Source organism: Amblyomma maculatum, chromosome 1 (assembly GCF_055883805.1).
Source record: "Amblyomma maculatum isolate TAMU_Amacu chromosome 1, ASM5588380v1, whole genome shotgun sequence".
In the NCBI taxonomy this organism is placed as follows: domain Eukaryota; kingdom Metazoa; phylum Arthropoda; class Arachnida; order Ixodida; family Ixodidae; genus Amblyomma; species Amblyomma maculatum.
Genome location: NC_139344.1, coordinates 284,838,876 through 284,864,251, shown reverse-complemented (window position 1 = coordinate 284,864,251; position 25,376 = coordinate 284,838,876). Strand labels below are relative to the sequence as shown.

At 45.9% G+C, this 25,376-nt stretch overlaps 2 protein-coding genes across 2 annotated transcripts in view; one reads left to right on the top strand and one right to left on the bottom strand.

Annotated features, from left to right (window-relative positions):
* LOC146206725 (uncharacterized) overlaps window positions 1-18,243 on the bottom strand; it is a 35,460-nt gene extending 17,217 nt beyond the window's left edge. The window contains exons 1-2 of the mRNA XM_084575511.1: window positions 17,881-18,243; window positions 14,436-14,672 (exon numbers count right to left, since the gene is read on the bottom strand). Coding sequence (XP_084431637.1) covers window positions 14,436-14,672; window positions 17,881-18,243 — 600 coding nt within the window. The remainder of the gene's footprint in view (window positions 1-14,435; window positions 14,673-17,880) is intronic.
* A 151-nt stretch (window positions 18,244-18,394) lies between these two features.
* LOC146206724 (uncharacterized) lies at window positions 18,395-24,404 on the top strand. Its single transcript, XM_084575510.1, has 4 exons — window positions 18,395-18,450; window positions 19,013-20,126; window positions 20,256-20,714; window positions 24,210-24,404. The coding sequence occupies exons 1-4, from the start codon at window positions 18,395-18,397 to the stop codon at window positions 24,402-24,404; spliced, it is 1,824 nt and encodes a 607-aa protein (XP_084431636.1).
* The last annotated feature ends 972 nt before the right edge of the window (window positions 24,405-25,376 follow it).

Here is a 25,376-nt window from a genome sequence, read left to right as displayed (position 1 = left end):
CGACCAAGATGATCCTTCAAAGAAGAAAGCCAGCACAGTGCGTGATGATCGGTGTCAACTGTGACTGGCCTGCTGTATAAATAGGGTCGAAATGTTCTCTCGTTCGGTAAGGGACTAGTTCCTTAAAAGCTACAGGAGGTGGCTGGCATAGGCAATTACACGATGAGTCCCGGATTGGCGCTGGGAAAGGATGGCTCCGATGCCATATCACCACTGGCACAGAACGGACTTCTGTAGGAGCCCGAACATAAAAGTGTGCCAAGACCGGTGCGGTGGTAAGCTTTCTTATAAGCTGGGCAAATTCTTGGTCTTGGGAGGACCCTCAGAAAAAAACATCTTTTTTAAAAAGATCTGTAAGCGGCTCCTACGAAAGTAGGAACAGAGACAGAAGTTTCGGACGGCATTGCTCGAACAGGGCACCGGGAAGTCCTTCGCTGCTCGGATCTTGTCTGGATCGGGACGAACCTCCATAGTATCGACGACATGGTCTAGTATATTGAGCTGACGACGGGCGAAACGGCATTTTAAGAGTTGAGATGTAGCTCGGCTGTCACCCACTAATAATTAGAGGGATTATTTTATTTTCAGGCATATGTTGATATTTAGAATGCACATTTAAAGAGGCATATCGAAAATTGATTCACTTCAAGTTAAGGTAGCAAACTTTGTCACTTTTCTTCACCGCCTTTGCTAATTTTTAACCATCTTCAGTGTTCATTGGGGCTCCCAGACACCCTCAGAGTGAGTGGGGGTAGCTGTTCCGGTCCCAAAGGAGATGCCCTCGACCTGCGTGGCAAGCTCAGCCGGAACTCAACTACCTTGCAGTGACAGAAGGGGGTAGCCGTTTGGTGCCCAGCTGCCGCCGGTTCAAGCCAGAGTAAGGTTCGGAGTCAGAAGTAACAAACAAAACAAACTTTATACACAGCAAGAGACGATACAGAGGAATACACAAACACTAAAATTACACATACGAGAAGTTCACACAAAACAAACGCTAAGCATAGAACTACAGAGGTATTCAATAACACAGAGGCTTTACAACACAGATAAAAAACGAGAGACACACAAACAAACATCAAATTGTTCACCGGGCACTGTTGCAGTCCGACGCCTCGAGAGTCACGATGTGGCCGCCATGCAAGACGAGCGCCGCTCCCTCGCAGGTCCGTGGGCTTGCCAGCAGCGGGTGATCCCCGGGAGTCCAGTTGTCGCACCTGCGAACACGCCGCAATCACTGAATGACTGAAAAGCGGCGCGGCCTGAATAAATAGGGCGCGCCGCGTCTGTCTGTTAAGGCGCGCTAAGGCTAGCGCGCACACACACTTAGCTTCGTTGGTTAGAGCGCTCCCTTTTCCTCCCGTCGAGCCACGCGTCGCCATTGGCTAGGACCCGTAGAAAATTCTGGAGAGCTCTGGCTTATTCCAGACTGATGAATAACCGTGATCGCCGGGTGATGAGAAAGAGGGTGATGGCGACGCGTACAAAGCTAGGCGCTCTCTCGCGCGGGGAAGGAGGCTTTTCTCGAACTTTGTGGAGACTTCCATGCGGCGCCGCACGGGCCTCACGCCGCGCCTGCTTGATAAAAATGTGCGCCGATTTCGTGACATCGGCATGGCGGAAGAGTTACAGAACCGAGGTGTCCAAGTGGGATGAAAACGTGGGCTAAAACATAATGACATCGTCTGTGTAGCACAGACAAGTGGACCATTTAAATCCTTGCAGCAAGGAGTTCATCATGCGTTGCAATGTGGCTGAGGCGTTAAATAAGCCGAAATGCACAACTTTAAACTGATATAGCCATCCGGAGTGACAAACGCAGTCTTCTCACGGTCTTGGTCATCCACTGCAATTTGCCAATAGCCAGATCGCAGGTCAATAGAGGAGAAGAATTTGGCTCCGTAGAGGCAATGCAAGGCATCGTAGATTCGAGGAAGCGGATAGACATCTTTTTAGGAATATTCTTCAGGTGACGGTAATCCACACAGAAGCGCCACGAGCCATATTCTTCATCAGGACGACGGACGAAGACCAGGGAATGTGAGAGTGCTCATTAATGTTCTCCAGCATTTTTGTCACTTCCGCTTAGACTACCTGTCGTTCTGCATGGGAGACCTGGTATGGTCGGCGGCGGGTAGGAGGAGCGTCGCCGGTGTCGATACGGCGCATGACATTAAAAGCTTAGCCGAGGGTGCTGTTATGAAGGTCGAAGATATCGGAATAGGACTCGAGAAGCGCACGCAGCTGACAAGATTGGACAGGAAGCAAATAAGAGGGCATCATTTCCATGATCGCGTCAATCTATCAACAGTGTATCAACAGTGTATCAACTAAAAACCGCCGAAATTATTCACACAACAGTAAAAACTAATCATCCATTTCCTATGAGCATATTTAAAATCCCAACCTGAAATACAAGAGCTGCAACCAACCTGAATTTGAATCTGCCAGCAACACCTAATGTATACAGTAAAAGGCTTGTAGAATTTAACAGTGCACAAATCTGGAATTCTCTTCCAGTACATATAAAGCAAGCCATTAACTTTAAGCCAAGACAAACATTGAAATAGCCTATCTTAATATTCTTCAAGATGAATGTAATCTTGGTCTTCATCAAGTGGATTTTTATTCAAAATGTAATCACTTTCTGTTTTGGGGGGCCGGTATAACTCCGCGACTGTTGCATCTTCTAAACTTTTTGAAATCGCTTGCTCACTGGAAACGAACATTCTGCACTGACATTTTTTGTTCTGTTGATGCGCTCGCCCTGGCATGGGATATTTCTTGCGTATAATTTCTGTTGTGCTGTTCGCTACTGCTTAAAATTGAAACACTTCATTTGTACCCACAACTAGCCAATGGCAATGGGCCAAAAAAGTTGCTTATTTCCATGATACGATTTAAATAAATAAATAAAAAAAGTCGGAGTAGGATCGTGGGCAGGGTCTGCAGAAGTTGGGATGGTGAATGTCATGGGGCAACTTGACAGGAGTCAAAAGGTGAGAACGTCGCCACGTATATGCCCCGTGGAAGCACTTGGGCCTATTAGCTAAAGTTGATGAGCGGCAGTGACACAGTGTTCTCCTTGACTGCAGCAACGGTATGGGGCAGTGCAACGTTGCGGTGCAGAAATGGGTCAGAAATTATCGCAACTAAGTAGTCACCATCGGGGATGGATAAGGTAGGACGCAAGGTAACGAATGAGGCGGTATAGTGAAAGCAAAGAAACTTGGTCGGGCGAATACGGTCGGGGAGAAGAATGCAAGGGTTCAGGATCGATAACTGGAAGATCTAGGTGCAGGACGCCTTGCGAGCAGTCGATCAGGGCAGAGTGTTCTGATAGGATTTTGAGGCCGAGGATGAGGAAGAGGTCATGGGCACAAGGGTTCAAAACAGTGAACTGCACCGGGAGGCATACATGGCAAAATTACTTTTGAAAAGGAGTTAAATTACATTACTAATTACTTTGTTAAAAATCACAGAAGTGTAATTAAATTACATTACTCATTACTGCTCCCCAAAAGTAATGAAGTTACAGTACAATTACTTCTAATGAGTAATTCAATTACTTTGAAATTGCTTTCTAGTTTCCATAAATGCAAAAACTAAGTAAAGCTATTACACAAAACAACAACTTGTTTTCCAGAGTATTCTAGTTGAATATAGTTCTGCTCAATTCTGTCTCCTTTTGCCAATCCGTTACGCTGGCTTCGGATTGCAGCACGTCGTTCCTGCTTTCGCGCACTCCACTTTGTTGTCTATTGAAGGAGTGATGGCGCACTTTAGTAAAAGTAATTTCGAGAGGAATTAATTACTTTTCTGCGAAATTACTACCAAAAAGTAATTCACTACATTACTAAATTACCAATCTAAAAAAGTAATTCATTACATTACAAATTACCGAAAAAGGTAATTAAATTACACTAATTACACTAATTTAATTTAATTTACACTAATTTAAATTACACTAAATACACTTCATGGATCACTGCCTTGTCGTGGCGGAGGGGCTTGCGAAACTCGATGAAGTCGTGAGCTCTGCTGTGTAGGGCCACCCAAGATAGACAGGTCACGGCAGAGAGTTCTGACAAAATGTGATTCACTGGAGAAGGTAATGGCAACCCACTCCAGTATTTCCTGCCAAGAAAACCCTATGGCCAGTCACAATACCATTATCGATATGGCGCCGGAAGATGAGCCCCCCAGGTTGGAAGGCGTCCCACATGTTACTGGGGATGAACAAAGGGCGATTCCTAGTAGCTCCAGGACGAATGAAGCGGCTGGGCTAAAGCCAAAAGGACGCTCAGTTGTGGATGTGTCGGGAAGCGACCGGAAAGTCCGATGTTGCAAGAAGATATATCACATAGCAACATGGAATGTAAGATCTATGACGCAAGGTAAACTGGATATCGTCAAGCGAGAAATGGACAGATTGAACATTGATATCTTGGGTATCAGCGAGCTCAAGTGGACCGGAATGGGAGAATTTAACTCCGGCGACCATTATGTCTTTTATTGTGGGCACGAATCCAAGAGAAGGAATGGGGTCGCTCTCATAGTAAACAGAAGAATGGGCAAAGCAGTGCTAGGGTACAACCCCAAAAACGACCGAATGATTTCACTTCGGATCCAAGGTCACCCTTTCAACATAACAGTTATCCAAGTCTATGCACCGACCACTGCTGCTGAAGAAGCTGACGTTGAGAGATTTTATGCGGACCTACAATGCCTTTTAGACCGCACCCCATCATCAGACGTCGTTTTTCTCATAGGAGACTGGAATGCTAAGGTCGGGAGTGAAGAAATATCCGGAATTACAGGCAAGTTCGGTCTTGGTGAGCCAAATGAAGCTGGGCAGAGGCTAGTAGAGTTCTGTCAACAAAACAACCTGACCATAGCGAATACTCATTTTCAACAACACAAGAGGCGCCTGTACACATGGATTTCACCGGACGGTCTGTACAGGAATCAGATCGATTATATTATTTGCCGGCAGAGATGGAGAAGCGCTATACAAGCAGTAAAAACAAGGCCTGGGGCCGATTGTGGCACCGATCATCAGCTTCTTGTTGCCAAAATTAAGCTTCGATTGAGGAAAACGCAGAAAACTAGAAGGCCTTTCAGGTATGATCTGGATCAGATTCCATTAGAATATGCTGTGGAAGTGAGGAATCGATTTCAAGAATTAGATCTAGAAGACAAAGAGCCGGAAGAGATGTGGACTGATGTTCGTGATATAATACAAGAAGTTGCTACTAAGGTAGTTCCAAAGCAAAAGAAATGCAAAAAAGCAAATTGGTTATCTGAAGAGGCTTTGCAAATAGCTGAGGAAAGGAGGATGGCAAAAGGTATGGGGGAAAGAGAAAGATACAAGGTTCTCAATGCGGATTTTCAGAAAATAGCAAGGAGAGATAAGAATGCCTTCCTGAACATACAGTGTCAAGCAGTTGAGGACAACAGCCAATTAAGAAACACAAGATCTCTGTATAAGACAATCAAAGATATCAAAGGAAGCTTCTGTGCTAAGCTGGGCGTGATAAAGGACAAACGAGGCAAGGACCTCACTGAAGCCTCAGAGATAAAGAAGAGGTGGCAGGAATACACAGAAGAACTGTACAAGAAGGACCCGGATGTGCAATCCCATCATAGGACGGTTGTGATTACTGATCTCGAGCCGGGCATCCTGAAGAGTGAAGTTGAATGGGCCTTAGCCAGCCTTGCTAAGAACAAAGCAAGCGGAATTGATGGTATTCCAGCTGAGTTGCTTCAAAACCTCAACCACGACGCTGTTAACACACTGCATACATTATGTCAAAAGATTTGGACAACCCTGCAGTGGCCACAGGATTGGAGGAGGTCAGTTTACATCCCCATTCCAAAGAAAGGCAGTGCCAAAGATTGTTCCAACTACCGCACTATCGCGCTTATTTCGCATGCTAGCAAGGTGATGTTAAAAATCCTGCAAGGTAGGCTGCAGCAGTATGTGGATCGGGAGCTTCCGGACGTGCAAGCTGGGTTTCGCAAGGGCAGAGGAACTAGAGACCAAATTGCCAACCTTCGCTGGATCATGGAAAAAGCAAGAGAGTTCCAGAAACCCATTTACTTCTGCTTTATTGATTATGCGAAAGCGTTTGACTGCGTAGATCACAGCAGATTGTGGCAAGCTCTCCGAGAGATGGGAGTTCCAATTCACCTCATCTGTCTCCTCAGGAACCTTTATGAAGGGCAAGAGGCCACAGTCAGAACTGGGCATGGTCTTACTGATTGGTTTCCGATTGAGAAAGGGGTGAGGCAAGGCTGCATACTGTCGCCCTGCCTATTTAACCTATATGCAGAGTGCATCATGAGGAAGGCCGGTCTGGACGAGTCTTCAGCTGGAGTGAAGATTGCTGGAAAACGTATCAACAACCTTAGATATGCGGATGATACCACTTTAATGGCAGAAAGTGAAGTGGAACTCAAGAGACTTCTGATGCGCGTACAAAAAGAGAGTGAGAAGTTTGGGCTTAAACTGAACATTAAAAAGACGAAGATCATGGCGTCTTGCCCTATCAAGTCCTGGAGCATCAATGGACAAGAAGTGGAAGCTGTGACAGATTTTCTGTTCTTAGGCGCCAAGATTACCTCGGAAGGAGACTGCAGCCATGAAATTAGGAGACGCCTGCTTCTGGGAAAGAGAGCAATGGTTAGCCTTGACCGCCTAGTAAAGAGCAGAGACATTAGTCTGCCAACCAAGATCCGTATAACCCGTGCTATGGTCTTTCCAGTTGTGATGTATGGATGCGAGAGTTGGACTGTGAAAAAGGCTGACCGCCGAAGAATTGACGCGTTTGAATTGTGGTGCTGGCGAAAACTCTTAAGAGTTCCTTGGACTGCCAGAAGATCAAATCAGTCGATATTGTCGACCATAAACCCTGACTGCTCATTGGAGGGTCAAATTCTAAAGTTAAAGCTCAGCTACTTTGGTCATCTGATGAGAAGAGAGGAGTCGCTGGAGAAAGATTTGATGTTGGGAAAGGTTGAGGGTCGCCGGAGAAGGGGTAGGCAGCGAACGCGATGGTTAGATGGCATTCTCGAGGCATTGCAGATGAAGCTATGTGATGTTAAGAAGATAGTGAGAGACCGGAAAGCGTGGCGTGACATGGTCCATAGGGTCACGAAGAGTCGGACACGACTGAACGCCTGAACTGAACTGAACTGAATTTCATTACTGTAATTCAATTACTGCCATGTCTGCCGGGAGGTCATGACCAGCAACACTAACGCGAACGGTGCAGAGTCCGTCAACACTAATCACTCCGCCGTCAGCGACATGCACCCAAGACCGAGACGGCGTGAGAACTTTACGTAAACGATGACGAAGGTTTGCACTCATGGCGGAGGTATGCGCTCCAGTGGCTACAAGCGCACGCACGGGAACACCATCAACACAAATGTCTAGTTGGTTCAAACGGGAGGTCTGTAGAGGAATTTCGGGCCTGGTCGTGGATGCATCATCACCTCCGGAAGCTGCATCAGCTAGTTTTCTAAGTCATAACGGCCGTATGAGACAGCAGCCGAGGATCGAGGGGGCTGCGGGAATCGAAAATGACGGGCTCATGGAGAAGGGGAACGCGGGAAGAGCGACGTGGTCGGGAGATCGGCAAAATCGCTGGCCGAATCTGACTGGTCAGGCTGTTGTCGGGGCGAAAAACGGCGAGGCATCATCTAGATGATAGCGATAGGAACACTCGGTACGATGAGTCGGAGACCATGTATTGCGGCAATACCGGGAGATGTGGCCGACACAGGAACAGTTGAAGCATATCGGGCGATCATCAGGCGTCTGCCACTTTGCTAGATTTCGGTAGCCACGAAAATACAGGCCCGGGGACGGAAAACATTTGTGCCTGGTGGCCGGACGCTGGGGTGCGCGATGGGACAGACAGCAGGCTAGAGGGCCAAGTCCGCAAGTTCTTACGCACAACGGCCTGAATAAGGGACATCGGATAAGGGGTGGTTGGGGATGGTGGGTTTAGGTGGCGCAGATGCCTCCATTTCGAGGCGAATGATCCAGATAACGGCGTCGGTGATGTTTAAGGGGCGAAGCGGAAGGTGTGCTAGTTAGTGGCTGCTGCGTAACACACGATGTGGCGGTGTTGAAATATGCGCCGGCTCTTTACTTGCTTGAAGACACGATGCTCCTTGATGAGGACATCCACGGGAGCTCTTGCAGAGGAGCAAATGGAAAACGTCGTCCGCAATGCCTTTTAAGATGCCCATCTTTTCAGTTTCCGACATGGCGGTGTCGACCTGGTGACATAAGGCTAGCACGTCTTGAATGTAGATGACGTAGCTTTCAGTGGAAGACTGCGCACGAAACTGAAGGTCTGTTCTGGCAGCGAGCTTCAAAGCATCTTGTGGTCAGAAGAGAGTTCGAGCTTTATCTTTGAAGATGTCCTAACTCTTTAAATCCTCCTCGTGGGTGTCGTACCGTGGCCTCGCTATGCCAGACAAATAGAAAACTATGTTTGCCAGCATTTATTTATTTATTTCAAATACCCTAATGGCCCTGCGGGCATTATTGAGGGGAGTGGCAAGCACAGATAACAAAAAATGAATACAATCATGTGTTATAGCACTACATATATTGTTCACTGCACTGAGTTATTACAAATTTCAACAATTCATGGAAACCTGGACGAAGAAGAAACAATAAAAAAGAAACAAAAAAAGAGAAAAATCCAACAAAAAACAAACTACAAATCAGCGACACAGAGTTCATGTGGGAATACTAACCGAAGGGCACACATGTCATGATCAAGAAAAGCAGGCACTCAACTTTTTCTTAAAATGCTCGAGATCGTCGGTGAGTGCCACATCTACTGGCAAGTTATTCCACACGGATGATGTAGTTGGAATGAAAGAATTTTGGCGAGTGGTAGTGTGACAGATTAAGGTGGAACGCCTACTTTGCGTTGATGGTCAATGCGCGATCAAACATAGGTGGGTGGAATTAGCAAAGCGTTTTTCAAAACAGTATTGAAATTGTAGATCTTAAAAAAAAAAAGACAGAGTCGTGAAATTTTTCGGCGCAGTGAAAGTAATGGTAGTGGCAATGCGATTTTCCTTTGTGTGACACTTGATGTACGGCCATAGTCGTGAAGGATAAAACGAGCGGCACGGTTCTGAACAGCTTCCAAAAAGATATAAGTGACTTTTTGAGGGTCCCATATCAACCCGGCGTATTCAAGCTTCGAACGAACCAGTGTTTTATACAGAAGGCGTTTAACTGAAGTGGGCGCATTAGAAACGTTTTTTTTTATGCAACCGAGCTTGCGGTTAGCGTTTCCAGTAATGTAGGTGATATGCTGGTTCCAGGATAAGTTTGATGTGAGATCTACACCGATGTATTTGTACGAGGTAACCGGGGCTGTTGATGCTGTAAGAGGCTGGTGGCGAGACGCCTTGACGTGAAAAGCGCATGGCTTTGCATTTTGATGTGTTTAAAACCATTTTCCATTTAATGCACCAGTCAGCAATACAATTAAGATATGCTTGCAACGAGTTGACATCATTAATGCTTTTGATTTCACGGTACAGTATGCAATCATCTGCAAAAAGTTTGAGGATGTTATATTGTTAGGCAGATCATTAATGTACACAAGGAATAACAAAGGTCCGAGTACCGATCCTTGTGGTACACCAGACGCAACCGGCATAGAAGAGGATTGAAGACCGTTAACGTAGACAAACTGCGAGCGATTAGATAAAAAAACAACGAATCCATGCTAGAACATTTGGGTCGATATGAAGATGAGCAAGCTTATACAACAGCAGACTATGGGACACTTTATCGAAAGCCCTGCAAAATCTAAAAAAATGACGTCGACTTCTGAACCTTCATCAAGAATCGAATGAATTTCGTTGCTGAACAATAATAATTGTGTTTCACCGGAAAACTGCTTCCTGAAGCCATGTTGTGTAGGTGTGAAAAATGAAAATGATTCAAGAAAACTAGCAAACTGAGAAAAAATTATATGCTCCATTATTTTACAGGAAGTGGAAGTTAATTATATTGGACGATAATTAAGGGGTTAATGTATGTCGTCAGATTTATGGAGTGGAATCACTTTAGCCAGTTTCCATTCGTGTGGTATATCTCCTGTTTGAAGCGATTGTTCACATATATTCAGTAAAAAAATTGCGGAGTACACTTTAGCATTCTTCAAGACTTTGGTGTTAATGTTATCAGGCCCACAATAAGAGGAGATTTTCAAAATGTTAATTATGTTAATAATTCCGTCATAACTAAACCTGACAGGGTCCATTGGAAAGCTTATGTTACATGCATAGTCTCTAATATCAGTAATGTCATTTGTGGTACTTGAAAACGCTGCACTAAAGGTCTCATTAAAGATGCCAGCGACGTCAGTGCTTGGAATAGGGTTTGATTGACAGCCAACGAGGGATACAAGTGACTGGTCTCGTTGATTGACACTACTCCAAATTTTTTTTTTTCGTTAGGAGCGTCGGCAACGTCACTTAAAATAGTAGTGTTTCGATTTCTTTAAAGACTTCTTGTAACTGTTACAATTTTTTGGAGTGCTGACCAGTGCTCACACTTTCCAGAAGACTTAGCTTTGCGGAAAAGCCTCCTTTTTTTGTTTGCCAGACGTTTTAATGAGCGGTTGTACCATGGACACTGCCCGTTGGTTAAAAGCTTTTTTCGAGGAATATACAAGTCGACCAGCTCGCAAAGCCTGTCTCTGAAAAGGTGCCAATTGGTATTTACGGAATTTGCCAGAAATTTGTCAAGGAAGTTTTCAAGTGCTTTATTGATCGCAGTGTAATTTCCCTTAGCATAATCATATATTAGTTTTATATTGTTATACGGCGTTCGAGCAGGGAAGTTCAACATGACATGTAATAAAGAATGATCGCTTTTACCTGATAAGTAGGTAATATCAGATACAGCATCAAGGGCTGCTGTTAGCAACGAGTCCAATACATTGAAAGTTGAAGATGTGACCCTCGTAGGCTGCGTGATTACCTGTGTTAAGCAAAAGTCTGAACTAACATTTAAAAAGTTAGACAATTCTGACGTAGAGTTGGTTGCAGTATACGGTACGCTAGACCAGGTAATATTAGGGAAATTAAAATCACCAAATAAAGAAAACAGGAAAATTGGGAAATTTGGCACACACAAGCGTGTCATGGAGTTCACTGGAAAAACCAATCCCAGAGGAAGGCGAACGGTAGCATGCACAAGTTTTTGATATTCAGTCGTGATCTGAACACATAAAAACTCCAGTGACGTAGGAATATCAATGTGAAGGCTGTCAAGATGGTCCGAGACGGCAAGCAGAACACCGCCACCTCGTGCGACTGCGCGATCGCAGCGAAATATGGAGTACCGCTTTTCGGTAGCGAGGATTTCCGTGCTTCTAACACAATCATTCAGCCATATTTCCGTTAGGACAATAATGTCGGCCGATGTGGTATCGGCGGCACAGGAAAGGTCATCACGATTTCGCACAACACTGCGTTCAAAGCTATCGTATCATTCTGTCTCCGGAACTATGCACCGATAAAAACAAAAGTGCCTAAAACACACAACCCGTGGATTACACGAGACGTCATCCACGCTAAACGCAGAGTAAAACGTCTCCGAAAAACATTGAAACTGCATTCCACGACAAAAAATAGAACCAGGCTTGGTATCACTATCAACCACATGGAGTCAAAAATAAAAGCTGCCAAAAAGAGTTATTTTACCCACACCCTTCCCAATTTCCTAAAACGTTCTCCTAAAAAGTTTTGGGAATACCTCAACCCTAAAGAAAATCAAGTAAACTTTGCATCCGATGAACAAAGCCAAACTAGCGCAAACAAGCTGAACAGCTACTTCCAATCTGTTTTCACGAGAGATAATGGCAGCTGCCCACATCTAAACCAGTGCAGTTTGACAAATCGCTTAAAACCACTATCAGTAACCGAATCGGGGGTACTAAACCTTCTAATAAACCTTGATGTTAAGAAAGGAATTGGGCCCAATAACTTGCCGAATATTTTCCTCCAACGGTACTCACAATGAGTTGCGAAATACTTATTTGTATTGTACGACAAATCACTCACAACTGGTAAATTACCAAGGGAATGAAAAACCGCAAAGGTCATTCCTATTCACAAATCAGGTAGCAAAGACGATATTTCTAACTTTCGACCAATATCACTACCTTGTACCGCCTGAAAACTTCTAGAACACATAATACTAAAACCCTTAAACACACATCTTGAGCAGGAACATCTGTTATCACCCTTTTAGCATGGTTTCCGCAAGGGGCTATCAACTGTCACCCAACTACTGGAGCTAATACACGACACTTCCCTTAGCATTGATAACCAAAAACAAATTGACCTCATCTTTTCAGATTTCTCCAAAGCTTTCGATCACGTTTCTCATGTAAAGCTTATCAAGAAATTAACATCCATATTCGGTGATAACCCTGTCATAGATTGGATCCAGGACTATCTAACAGATCGGCACCAGTTTGTACAAATAAATAACCAGAACTCACAAATAGTACCTGTTACCTCTGGAGTACCGCAAGGTTGCGTACTGGTGCCAATATTATTTTTACTCTTTATAAATGACCTTCCTAAAAATATTCTCGTAAATATCAGGCTTTTTGCAGACGACTATATCCTTTATCGTGAAATTAGTTCCTCTGAAGATCATATCGCCCTAAACAACGCACTGGAAACGGTGTCACAGTGTTGTACAGAGTGGCAGATGGTGCTAAATGTTAATAAATGTGTTTTCCTGCCGACAACAAGAAAAAAAGAGTGCCTGCATTTTCCGTACCAGTATAAGCAATACTTTACTAACCCGCGTCAGCGAACACAAATATCTTGGCTTGATACTCACACATAACCTAAGATGGGACTCGCACGTAAATACCGTAACAGCAGCTGCTACACGAAAGTTATTTTTCCTTAGACGTCGTCTCCGAGATGCACAACCCGAAACTAAAATGCTAGCTTACAATGCCTTTATAAGATCAACAGTGGAATATGCTAACGTCGTATGGTTCCCGGCAACTACACAAAACATAAAAAAACTAGAAGGAATACAACGGAAGGAGATAAGGTACATCTTTAACAAATATAAAATGACTGACTCGCCAACTCACCTACTTAAGAAAGCCGGCATGCTGAGTTTGGAAAACCGTGCAGTACTAGCACGCCTGAAATTTCTGTATCAACTCGTGCATAACCACTTTAATATAGATACATCAAAGTACATCGTCAGCGAAGATACAAGACTCACACGCTATAAACACTCTTCGACTATAAATGAATTCTTTTGCCATTGTTACAGTTTCAAAAACTCATTTTTCCTCCTTGCAATTAGAGAGTGGAACACCTTGAAACCATCAATAACACAAAGTTCAACACTGGATGAATTTGTAAAGCTAGTGGAGGATCATTTACACACAAATTCATGAATGTTTATCCGAACAGTTTCCTTGTCAGCATACATTGATAACTTGCAAATTGTACTAATCCCTTATTGCTTTGTTATTTCCATTCTATGTCCATTCATATACCTTTTTCTTTTCTTTTTTTCATGTATCAACAGTTCACTGTAGTTTTTTCTGTACACTGATCATTGTCTTGCTTCGTTTATTTCTGACCGCAATCTTCCTTTCATTTTAAATTATTGTCCCTGTCGTTGAACATGTTCCAAATATTGTCTGACTTTATGTATGCGTTTTGTGCCCTGCCTGTAACGATCCCGCCCGGGATTGACAGTATTCCTAAATAAATAAAAAAATAAATATTGGTGAATAGTACTGAAATTCCAGAGATAGCGCCCAGCCAGCTATTTCGAACCATCAGAACCACCCGCGGCACTAGAAGCAACACGTGAAGTAGTAGCATACACGCTAGTTTGTTCATCACTTTCAGCACAAGCATTTCTACGTGCTTCAGTTTAAAGCGCGCGTTAGGCGCAGTTTTCTTCGCAAATTCCACCAGTTTTTTTTTTTTTTTTTTTTTTTTTTTTTTTTTTTAGCATGCCTTGTAGGTGGACTAAAATCTTCAGACATGGAAACGTCTAAGCCTTTCCGTTTAGACTGAGCGTTTAGCAGCATTTCTTTTGTTTTGTACTTATTGGTCGCGTTTCGGTAAGGTCTGCAATGCCGATTCGGTGGGCCCGGGCACTAGAATTGGTAATTCACATTTCTTGCTGTATTGCATTCACAATTTTTTCTTCTGATTGCAGCCATGTTTCGGTGCCTCCAGCGCCTTCAGATATACCGAAAAATAAGAGGTTATCTCTCCGGGATCTATCTTCGAGGTCATTCATTCGGGCCCTTAATGAGTAATTTTCTTTGGCATTCAAAAGTTGCTTTGAGAGCATTCAGGTCCTGACGGAAGGATTCAAGACCCACAAGTTTGGTCTCAACAGTAGTAAGGCAGTTTGAAATCTCAGTAACCTTCACTTCTAGTTCTTGGTTGCATGTAATAGTTTTAATTGAGTTCAATATTTCGACCTGCCCCTGTTCCATGTTTGTTGAGCGGATTCTTCGGTCCTCCAGAAGAGCGAATATGGCAGCGCTGTTAGATTCGGGCATCGGGTTTTGAGTGTTGCTACGAGTGTTATGGCCAGGGCCAGGGTTTAATTCAACGTCTCTGGACAAGGTTGATGACTGGGCAAGTTGGTAAGGGTTCATATTTAACCAGCCAAAGGACGAGACACAGGAAAGAAGAGGACAGGACAAGGCTGGACTAGCAACTGAAGGTTTATTGAACAGAAGAAAACAACGAAGGCTCCTTCCGAAAAGCATGCGCACAACCCAACCGGTGGAATGGCAGGAACTTGAGAAGAAGATGAAAAAGAAAATTCAAAGCCAATTCAAAGTCAAGGCCTAACTAACGACTTTTCTAATAGAGCAAATTCCTTACAATGAAGGCTAACCGACGCCTTAGCCACACACTTGTCCTCAGTTTTAGCAATGTAATATGCTTCAACCAACTCTCTACAGAATTGATTACCATTGCTGTAAACTACACCCGTATTATTGAAATCAGGCGCACAAAGGGACGGGTCATGCTCCGACTTACACTCTCGGGATTGCACATGTAGCGCCAGATTAGAACTCGCCTTCCCTCCCAGAGAATTAGAGTGCTCCGTCAGGCGCACATTTAGACATCTGCCTGTCTGCCCGTAGTAGCACCGGCCACAATTGAGCGGAATGCGATAAACCACATTCTTTCTGCAGGTGGTGAATGTTTTCTTATGTGACACTGCACAACGAAAACTATCACGAGCTACATTGTCGAGCCTCTTTCTAACTCTGGCGCACAAGCCTCCTATCTTATTTCTCGCTGTAAATACAACGTCAACGTCGTACCTTGCCGCCAGTTTCTTGAGTCGGTGCGAAATGCCATGGAGGTAAGGTATGGCAGCCACCTTCTTTCGCCGCGTCGCCACACCAACATCAACCTGCCCCGTTTTGCTCTTCCTTGAACGTGTTAAAACACGTTCTGACAGACGAGCGAGATGGACAGTTGGAAAGCCTGCCGCCAACAACTTCGAAATTTGTTGTGAAAATGCATCTTCAACACGGTGATGGCAAGATTTACGTAATGCGGACTTGATGCATGCGACCGCCAACCCATCCTTTACCAACCTCGAGTGGTCCGATTCAAAGCTAAGCAGAGGCTTCCCTGACCTGGGGCTGTAGCTCCAACACGCGTGATTGTCTTCAAAGCACAGGTTCAAATCCAGAAATTGTATATGGTGATCTTTAGGAAACTCACACGTAAAAAGACAGGCCCTGACCTTGCTCTTTGAACATTCGTAACACATCTTGCGCCAAACTATCGAAACCATCCTTCATCAACGTAGCGAAACGCTACTATACCGAAGGCATCCAAACCTGGCTTCAATGCGGTGTCAACTTTAGACAGAAAAATATCGCTGAGCACAGGAGCGACCTGCGACCCAATGCATACCCCTGACTTCTGAATGTACATGCTGCCTTGCCAACAGACGAAAGTGGAACTAAGGTAAAAGGATAACAGCTCCAAGAAACTAGCAACCGATATACCGCACGCGTTAATAAAAGCCAATTCATCATTATCTACAGTGATGCAGTCTTGCACACACCTTCTAAAGCATCTAAAGATGTTGAAAGTTGACCCATTTTTGATTCCGAGTTCTTCTAAGGTGCTAGAATTTTTAATGGACAGAAATCCGGGTAGGTGCTCTGCAATGAGCATTGATGTGGATTTTTTATTGGAAAACATTTATTATCAACAATGAGCGATTTGTGGGCGCTACACTTAGATGGCCTCAAGACCGTTGCTCTCGGCGACCTTTTGAGCCCACTCAGTAGCCCGAACTTGCGTTAACGGGTCTGAGCTGGCCAGTATAGCCTCCCACCGCTCAAAATAAGGGACTGGTAGTAGGTCCGCGGGTGGCGGCGCTGTTTTGCAGCTCCATAATATGTGATCATATCCTGCTATTTCGCCGCAGTGTTTACAATTTGGATTGTATTGTGCTGGGTACATGTGCGCGAATTTAGAAGGCACGCGTCTGGAGCCGACGCCAGATTACTTCTTGCCTTTTGTCTAGTTTCTTGTCTGGTGGAGGATATATCCGCCTTTCTAGTTTAAAGTGATTAGTGTAGTCATGAAATGAGATAAGTGCATCTCTCGAGAAATTGGGGGAATCAACCTGGCTCACTGCTCAGCTGACATAACCTCGAGCTATACTGGGAGCCAACTCGTTTCCTTGGTTCCCCGAGTGTGCCGGCACCCATATTAATTCCACCTCTTTTTGGTTCCAGTCTTTATATCTTAAAATTCGCTCGGTCTCTTTGGAGATCATGCCCCTCGCAAAATTGTTTATAGCAGATTTGGAGTCGCTAATTATGGTAACCGCTTTGGTGCTGACCATCGCCATGGCGATAGCCGCCTCCTTCGCTGTCCCTGAGTAGTTTGTTTTTATTGAACCTGCCATTAATGTTTTACCCGAGTCGTTCACGCCCACGATAGCAAAAGAGTTGCCTCCTTTGTATTCCGCCGCGTCTACATACACAGTGTATTTAGAGCCTTTTAACTTGGCCTCAAGGGCCTTTGCTCTTGCTTTTCTCCTGCCTTCATGAAAAGCAGGGTGCATGTTTTTTGGTAGCGGTTTAACAGTAAGCGCGTTCCTTACTTCAGTCGGAAGTTTTACTTGTTCATTTCTTTCCGGGATTCTATCTTGTAGTCCTAATTTACCCAGGATTTTCATCCCGTGGATGGGGTGGCGAGCCTCTTTAGCTGTGTCATTATATGTGCCTCGCATAGTTCCATGGTGTTATTTAGACCCCCAGTTTAAGAAGTCTTTCCGTAGGGGTGCAGTGGGGTAGCCCCAGTGCTGCTTTATATGCCTGCCTTATGATCGTTTCAATTTTGTTCTTTTCTGCCACCCCTAGCTTGAGGTAGGGGATGGTGTACACTAATCTGCTTATCACAAAAGCCTGAACAATTCGGCACAAATCTTTCTCTTTGACCCCGCGTCTTTTGTTGGCTATTCGCCTTATCAACTCGGTTGTCATGTTAATTGTTGACTTAAATCGATTTATTATTTCTGTGTTCTTTCCATTGCCTTGTATTATCAGCGGAGGACTTATATTATTCTTTGCCACAGGACGGACTTCTTTGAACTGGCTTTGAATTTTCTTTTTCATCTTCTTCTTAATTTCCTGCCATTCCACCGGCAGGGTTGTGCGCGTGCTTTTCGGAAGGAGTCTTCGTTGTTTTCTTCTGTTCAATAAACATTCATTTGCTAGTCCAGCCTTGTCCTGTCCTCTTCTTTCCTGTGTCTCGTCCTTTGGCTGGTTAAATGTCTGCGGACAAGAGCAATTTGAGCACGCAGTAACACTGACATACATTTTCTAGCAGCACTTGTGGGCAAGGGAGCATAACGAGGCAGACATCATTTGAACGCTTGGATGAAACTGGACTAACCTGAAGGATGAAAAAACGAAAGAAATTGGTGAACCACATCGTGTCGCTGCTCCCATGCCCACTGAAGGGGTGGCGACGGTGCAGCCCATTTATATCTTCTGCGATGGTTGACGTCGATTTCGTTCCGGGGTAATAATCTTGCGAAGCGGTGATCAACTGCGTCATGAAAGCATTCCATGGGCCGCTAGAGCATTTGTCAGTGTGGTTCCGCTTGTTATGGGTGCTGACATCTTCGTACATCGAGACCCATTTGTTCCTGAGACACCGGAAAAGAAGTCGGGGTCACGAGGATGAGCCATGACCATGAATGTAGGGGGGCTTCGCGAGTCGCCGGGTTGCGTCATGGTGGCAGTGCTGGTGTAGCGACCACTGCGAAGCTCCGTCGCGGAGGATGGGAAAGTCCGCACCTCCACCAAGATGTTACGTGGCAGGAGGCGTTCACACCACGTAAAACACTGTTACACTCACACCGGGCGAGACACAAGCACAGGGCGCACCGGACGTCAAAGCATAGACCGCTGGGTGAGATTCAGGCCCCGAGAACGTGCCATACATACACACACTTCATCTCTTTTATTTTCGATGACTCGACCGTAGCAATACGATCACATAATTTATTCCAAAAACACTTTTCTTTAACCAATTCAGCCTTTGATACGCATGCGCCTCAGACGAGAATGCCCTCGTCCAGTGTGACTGCGGGTAGTGGAGCTAAGGTCGGTCAGGGGACGCTGATTTCGTGTGAAGACGTGTTCTGTTCCTTCTTGAATAGACGCACTGAATGCTGCCTCTTGTAACAAATTACTAACTACTACTAAATTACTAAGTAACAGGTTACTTACCAGGGTAGAAGTACACTCCGCGGGTCCCGTACAGGTGCGGGATTTCCGTTATGAGATTAAAATACTGACTTCCTTGACAGTTCTTAGAGCAGTCCAATGCAGTCTGTGCAGTCTGTTGGTGATGCAAAATTCACTTTGACGGATCTCTTCTATGCATGCCCATGCAGGTCGCATTACAGAGCAGTAGAGCATGCCGGCCTCGAGTCATCATTTGTCAAGTCCATCTCTCAAAACTACAATGCGGAGGAATTGCGCAAGCTTCTCAATGACATTTACTGTTCCACCGTGCATTCGTTGAACCTGGAAGTCATTCAAAAGTGGCTGCAAGTTGTTCAAGACATTCGTTCCTTTCTACTTTCCCACGAAGAAAAGGAGTGCCTGCAGCCATATTCCAAGTCGATGCATCTCCGTTTGACGACTTGCTGGAACGAAATCCTCTACGCCATCATCGGCCACGTTCGGCATGCGCCAAACCTCCTCGGTCAGACATTCCAGCGATCAGCTGGCAGCAAAAAGCTCGCTATCAACGGCTGCATAGCCTGTTTCTGTCACTTCTGCAACGAAGTTGGCATGACCTGGAACAAAGGCGTCAGTGATATCCTGGGCTTGCTGGGAGATATCCTCGCCATTTTGCGAGAAAATTACGAGGACACTTCCGTCATAGAGTCCTGGATCCGGCAAGCTGAGGAATCACAGGTTAACGTGGCCAACGCGTGCAAAGAATTTCAAAAGTCCTTCAAGGTCCTCGCTTCACTTGTCGACAATGACCAGCTTCCTTCGGAGGCACTTCTCATGCACAAACTGTTCACCGTCTGCACAGGAGAGATGCGCCAAAGTCTGGAGACTGATATGATTTCACAGCTGCAGGATGACGTCCTCATGTCCGAGCGTTGCGTGTCGAGCGCCGCTGTACTGCAGGCCAAGACTACCGTGCTGAGAGTTTGGAACGACACGGTCACCAAGTTGCTCGATACCTTTGTCAAAGCGTGGACACAGGACTCGCGACTGACTGTGACAGAAGCGTACATGACGGCAATGGAGTCCTTTCATGGGTCGTGGGCGCGCATCCTGTGCAGCGTGATGGTCGCCACAGACCTAATCGAGAGCGACTTCATCCGCGCCGAGCTGAAGCCGAGCACCGTGAAATCTGTGCAGGCGGGTATCATCGCCGACTTGAGCCGCGAGACGGACCTCATCAAAGCTCCTCGGATGAACGCCTCGGCGAGTAACAGAACTGGTGGATCCGCTGAGCCCTTACCGCTGGCTAACCCCACGTACTGGGTAAGTATCCTGCTGTAAGTACACCCTCAGAAATCATTCGCGGAGGATAGTCATGCGTCTCTTTGGAAAATAACGTCTTGATCACACCCAGGCTCTTTACGCTCTCGTGTCCTTGCTGCTCTTGTCCAGTACAAGAGCTGGTTGGCGCTGGCGCAATCTGTGGAGCAGAGCGTGGTGGCACTGGGAGATTTGCTGAATCGCCAGGAGAAGGCAACCACGGACCAGACGACGTTGAGTCGCCTCTACCAGGGCGCCGCCGACTGTCTCGAGCACTACGAGCAGTCCTGCAACCTGCTGCGCCACTTCGCCCTCTACGAGGCCAACACGACCGCATGCACTTGGCAGGCGAGCCGCACCTGCGAGGGGCTGCAGCGTTCCCTGACTGAACCACTGGCGCCAGTGAACATCCAGCTCAATAGCCTCCAAGTCGTCCGAAGCGATCTCGAGGCTCTGAAGATTGATCTTTTGACCAGGCTGAAAAACCTGCGCACAGAATCGGCTGTCCCCGAAAGTTACGTGGCGCTTTTCCGTGCCCGCTTCACAGACTGGTTCGGGCAATTCGAAGTTGCCGTCACGAACACCCGTCAGGTGAGGCCTCACGCGTCGCAATCTGGCTGCGATGCCGCGCGTTTGATTCCCACTCATAGGAGCTGCTAAACGCTACCCCAAGAACTGACAATGTGCAGAAACGATCAGCATGGATATCTGCCCATTCCGTTCGTCCCCGAAATTGATATTGCCTCCTGACGCGAAACCCTCACGTCACGCTGTATGCATACTTTAAATGGGCCGATGCAGCGGGGGGCTGGCCATGTATAGGAGTGCTCAATGCATCAAGCTGCCTGTACAGTTCGTTACCTCGCCGGGGTGGCGCAGTGGTTACGGCGCTCGGCTATTGTTCCCAAGGATGCGGGATCGAATCCCGGCCTCGGCGGCCGTTTTTCGATGGAGGCGAAAAGCAAGGCGCCCGTGTGCTGTGCGATTTCAGTGCACGTTAAAGAACGAAATTTCCGGAGTCCTTCACTACGGAGCCTCTCATAGCCCGAGTCGCTGTGGGACGTTAAACTCCACAAACAAAACAAAACCAAGTTCGTTACATGAACAGGTACCGCATACACATCTGTAACTATAGTTTCGTTTATACTGGACCGGCGAGCCTTTCACCGCAGAAAACGAACATATACGAACGATCATGAGCGTTGTTTAGCCCTGTGTACCATCTTCTACTGTACTCTTCTGAGAGAAAAAAAAGGAAACCGCTATCCAAAGAGACACTAAATGACGCGCGCAGCGGCATGGCTATCTCATGAAGATTCTAATCAATTTAAAAGATGCGTGTGGGGATGCGGTCGTGCACGGCAGCTCACAACGTGGTTCCTAGCTAATGGTGATTAGGTGTCATAAAAGTTTTCATTGGCGCAATAGTAGCCGCCATTTTGTTATACTTGAAGCACTGGAAAAGGCAGCGGGCGCGTCTAATGGGTTTGCTGCCACCTTATCCAGCATGCACGGCTGAAGTTATGCACTTGACAACAGCGCATAGGCGCCTGTGACGACCTTATTTATTCGATGTCAGTTGCGCGGCGCCTATGCAGGAAACCATGGCGGTAGAATTCGTATGCTGTCCCATTGCGCAGGCGTCCGCATGAGCGGGGTAATCCTCCGAAATAACGCGATATTAGAGTTGTAGCCTAGCCGTGTGGCCGGTGATGCGGTGCCGTTGTTATCGCTGCCGTACTTGCCACCTGTATTTGCCGTACAGCGCATTTGCCATACGACGGAGCTAAAGCTCTTTAAAGAGCAGAACTCCAGCTGATATCTTCTGGGAATCGAGTTGCATTAGGACAAAAGTGACCCACCCTTGTGTTGGGCCGCTCGCGTCGTGGCTTAGAGAAAGAATATGTGCTTTTCCTAGAAAACATGCCCCTATTTAAGCTCTCTTTTTTTTTATGACCCCTGATAGTGTACAGGGTTGTCGCGAAGGTGTGAATAAGAATCTAAGAATGAATATGGTCTATTGGTCTGCAGTATAGTCCAGCGCCTTTGAAGTCTTATTATCAATGGAGTCGCCTTAAGCAAGGGCGAGAAAGGAAACTTTGTAACAAAAATTAATGGGGTGTGTTTTTTTCTTATTCGCATAACCAGGAAGCGCGCATCTTGCTGCAGTAATTGTTCTTTAATGCTGCAAAATATTTCACGGTCTTGAGCTCATATTTTTGCCGTGTTACCTTTCCCAATCAATAGGAAACATTCCGAATATATTATCTTTCACGCAATAGCGTAAAGGGATACGTTTTCCAGAAAATACGGCGTAGATGCTGCGAGCAAAAAAACAGTCATGACCGGCCACTGAGTGTGTTGGCAGGCCGTTTTTCACCCTTCGGAACCGCGAGTCAGACGCTCCTAGACCACGCTGGGAAGTGGTTAAGGGGGGACTTTATGTCGGGTGGTCTTTGAACAGTATGTGCGAGTTAATAGTGGCACAAATTAAGGAATTCGTGATTAAGCGAACAGCAGCGCGAATGTGGATCCTCTAGGGGAGGCACAGAGTTGAGCAATTGATTGAAAACTAGATTAAATCATTTATACTTTCATTACTGATACGAAAGTATGAAAGCGCAAAGTGAGACCCTACGTTTTTAATCACGCTGCATCCTATATGTTTTGGATGCGCATTCTTCAAAACACTGCCGCCATACGTTCACCGCACAAGGAGAGGGTGTTTGCCTCATCAAGCGTTCGTTAATAAATTCCGAAGCCATGCGGCTTCTGGATTCGGTAGCTGTGTGTGCATCGGGAACAAGCAAACAAATGCGTTCCTCCATAGGTGGCACGCGATGAACGACGGAAATTTTTTTTCCAATAGCTGGTGCTCATTATGTTTACGACTTACTTTCGTCTAATTTCGTATTACGAAATTGTGCATCAGCTGCCGTTGAGGGTAGTCGCGTCAGTGAAAGTGGAGAGGGTAGTCACGTATGCCGCGCGCCAGCAGCCGTCGAGAGGGTAGTCTAGGCAGCCTCCATACGAACGCCGTTCTTATGGTTGTTCGAAGGAAAGGCGCAGCATATCTGTCGCACTTCTGGGTGGACACCTTAGCCTCGCCATAAGGAAAGAAGGAAGGAGAGAATGAAAGAAGAGAGAGAGAGCTGACATAGTGAAAGGCTCCGGAATAATTTCGACCAACCAATTTTAACCTGCGCTGACGGCATCATCAGCACCCGCGTTTGAACTAGGGAGCCTCCATACGAAAGTCGTTCTTGGTAGGTGCCAACTCAAATAGGAGGGACGCGAGCGGGCGCCAGATTTTGGAGGCCAGCCACGCTGTGTGGACAGAGGACGCTAAATTTAGCGGACCGCCGCCATTTTCCCGGGACCTCCATTATGATGATGGCGAATCAACATTTATTGGGCCCGAAATAAATCGGTGGTGCATGCAGGCACCAGACGGGGTGGTTCCCTAGTTGCGAGACCCATATGTTTCCAGCAACCCCCTCCTTAATGACATCTCTTACAATACCTCCTTCCTCCCTTCCTTTACGGCATGGTTCAGGTGTCCACCCAGAAGTGTGAGAGATACTGCGTCTTTCGCTTCTTCTAGACCAATCTACAATTTTACAATAAACATAACAGCCGCAGTTCACTACAATAGTCTCGAGGCTCTGTTCGCAATCGTTACAGCACGAATGAAATCAATACAATAAACCGTGAAACCAGTCTTGAGTCTTATATCAACACAGCTGTAGCTCGACATTCGGTTCGGCAGCAGAACCCCTCCAGCTTTTTCTGTCTATTGTAAACAGTACGCGTTTCCAAATACTGATCCCAACAAAAACGTAAATGGACCACTTATCCCGTAGCGCGCCGATGCTTAAACGGGAAACAAAACTCAATATACTAAACACAGAGAGGACTCAAGTAGACACGCACCCCAAATTAGGGCGAAAAAAGTACTCGCGCTCTCTAAATGTTCATTTCTACCAAGAACACGTAAGCACATTTGTTTGAGCAAGTGATGCATTTCGCAGCAGGCATTGCGCGGTGTCATGCCACTTCCGTTGTCTTCCCGACCTCCTTCCGCAGGAGCTCCTCGACGCAGCGGAACGCGCCGATGACCGAGCCAAGGTGGACGAGTGCATTGCCGCGCTTCCATCGCACCTCGATGAAGGCTGCAAGGCTATTGAGTCCCTGACGCAGCGTTATTGTGCCAATGAAGCCTGGAAAATTGACGACGTCAGTATTCTGGCGAACATTTCCAAGTCGCGGAACAAAGAATAACAGCAAAATCGCAGCTCCAGAAGCCAACAGACAGCAGGAGTACCAACTCCGAGGCGAAATTTATTGTCGGAAAAATTTCGTGGTTTTGAGAAAATTTAGATGAAATAAATAGGGTGGGGGAACTTGTCCTTGGTCATCCCCCTGAAAGTTTTTCGATTCCACGACTCTATCGCGGAATATTTCGTCGAGGGAAATTGTTTTTAGCGCACCCCACTACATGAGGTCACTAGCGGAAAAAAAAAAAAAAAAAATGACAGGTCAAGCTCTGCAAGGACAAGGTTTGAAAGCGCTAGAAAGTAGTTGACCTCACAACTGCTTGGCTGCATACGTTGGCGCAATAAAAAATTCTGCCTTCAATGCTGCTGGCGCGGTTGCTAACGTGTGGTTGTTGCAGAGCAATTTTTATATTGTCGAAACCTTTTTTTTTTTTTTGTTAGTCTCGACTTTCGGGTGGTGGCCGCGTCAAGAGCATCGCTCAGATACCTGTAAACCACATTTCAGCTAAGTTGAAGTCAAGACGAAATTTAGGGTGGCTCGGGCCAGATTTGGATGTGGTCATGTTAAGACACCAAAAGCATTGCCCAGTTTTGATAGGACAATGTCTGCATCTCACTAGGCATAATTTGCTGCCATCGCAACGCACAGTTCCTCTATCACCTCTTTATCCCTTTGTAACGCCATCGGAAACTCTTCCTATCACTTTATATCCCCTCACATATCACATGATACCGTCTTTACTTCCTTTGCTAACAAACACCAACTAGATCCACCGCTATCCTTCACGTAACAGGTTGCCACCGTCGATATGAGGTGTTCGAACTCACTCAGACCGACGGAGTTTTTTCTTCTCTGCTTCTTTAGCGCACGAAGACCATAGGTACAGTCTTGGTCAAAAGTCCCAAAGCCAAAAGATTTTCGTCTCGGCCGCAAAATGGAGCCGTCACGCCATCATTAAATATCAAGTTGTATTTG

Coding starts and splice junctions, on each gene's coding strand:
- LOC146206724 (XM_084575510.1), top strand. CDS start 18,395: ATGGGAAAGTCCGCACCTCCACCAAGATGTTACGTGGCAGGAGGCGTT. Junction 20,127..20,255: donor TGGCTAACCCCACGTACTGG/GTAAGTATCCTG, acceptor GCTCTTGTCCAG/TACAAGAGCTGGTTGGCGCT. Junction 20,715..24,209: donor CCGTCACGAACACCCGTCAG/GTGAGGCCTCAC, acceptor CTCCTTCCGCAG/GAGCTCCTCGACGCAGCGGA.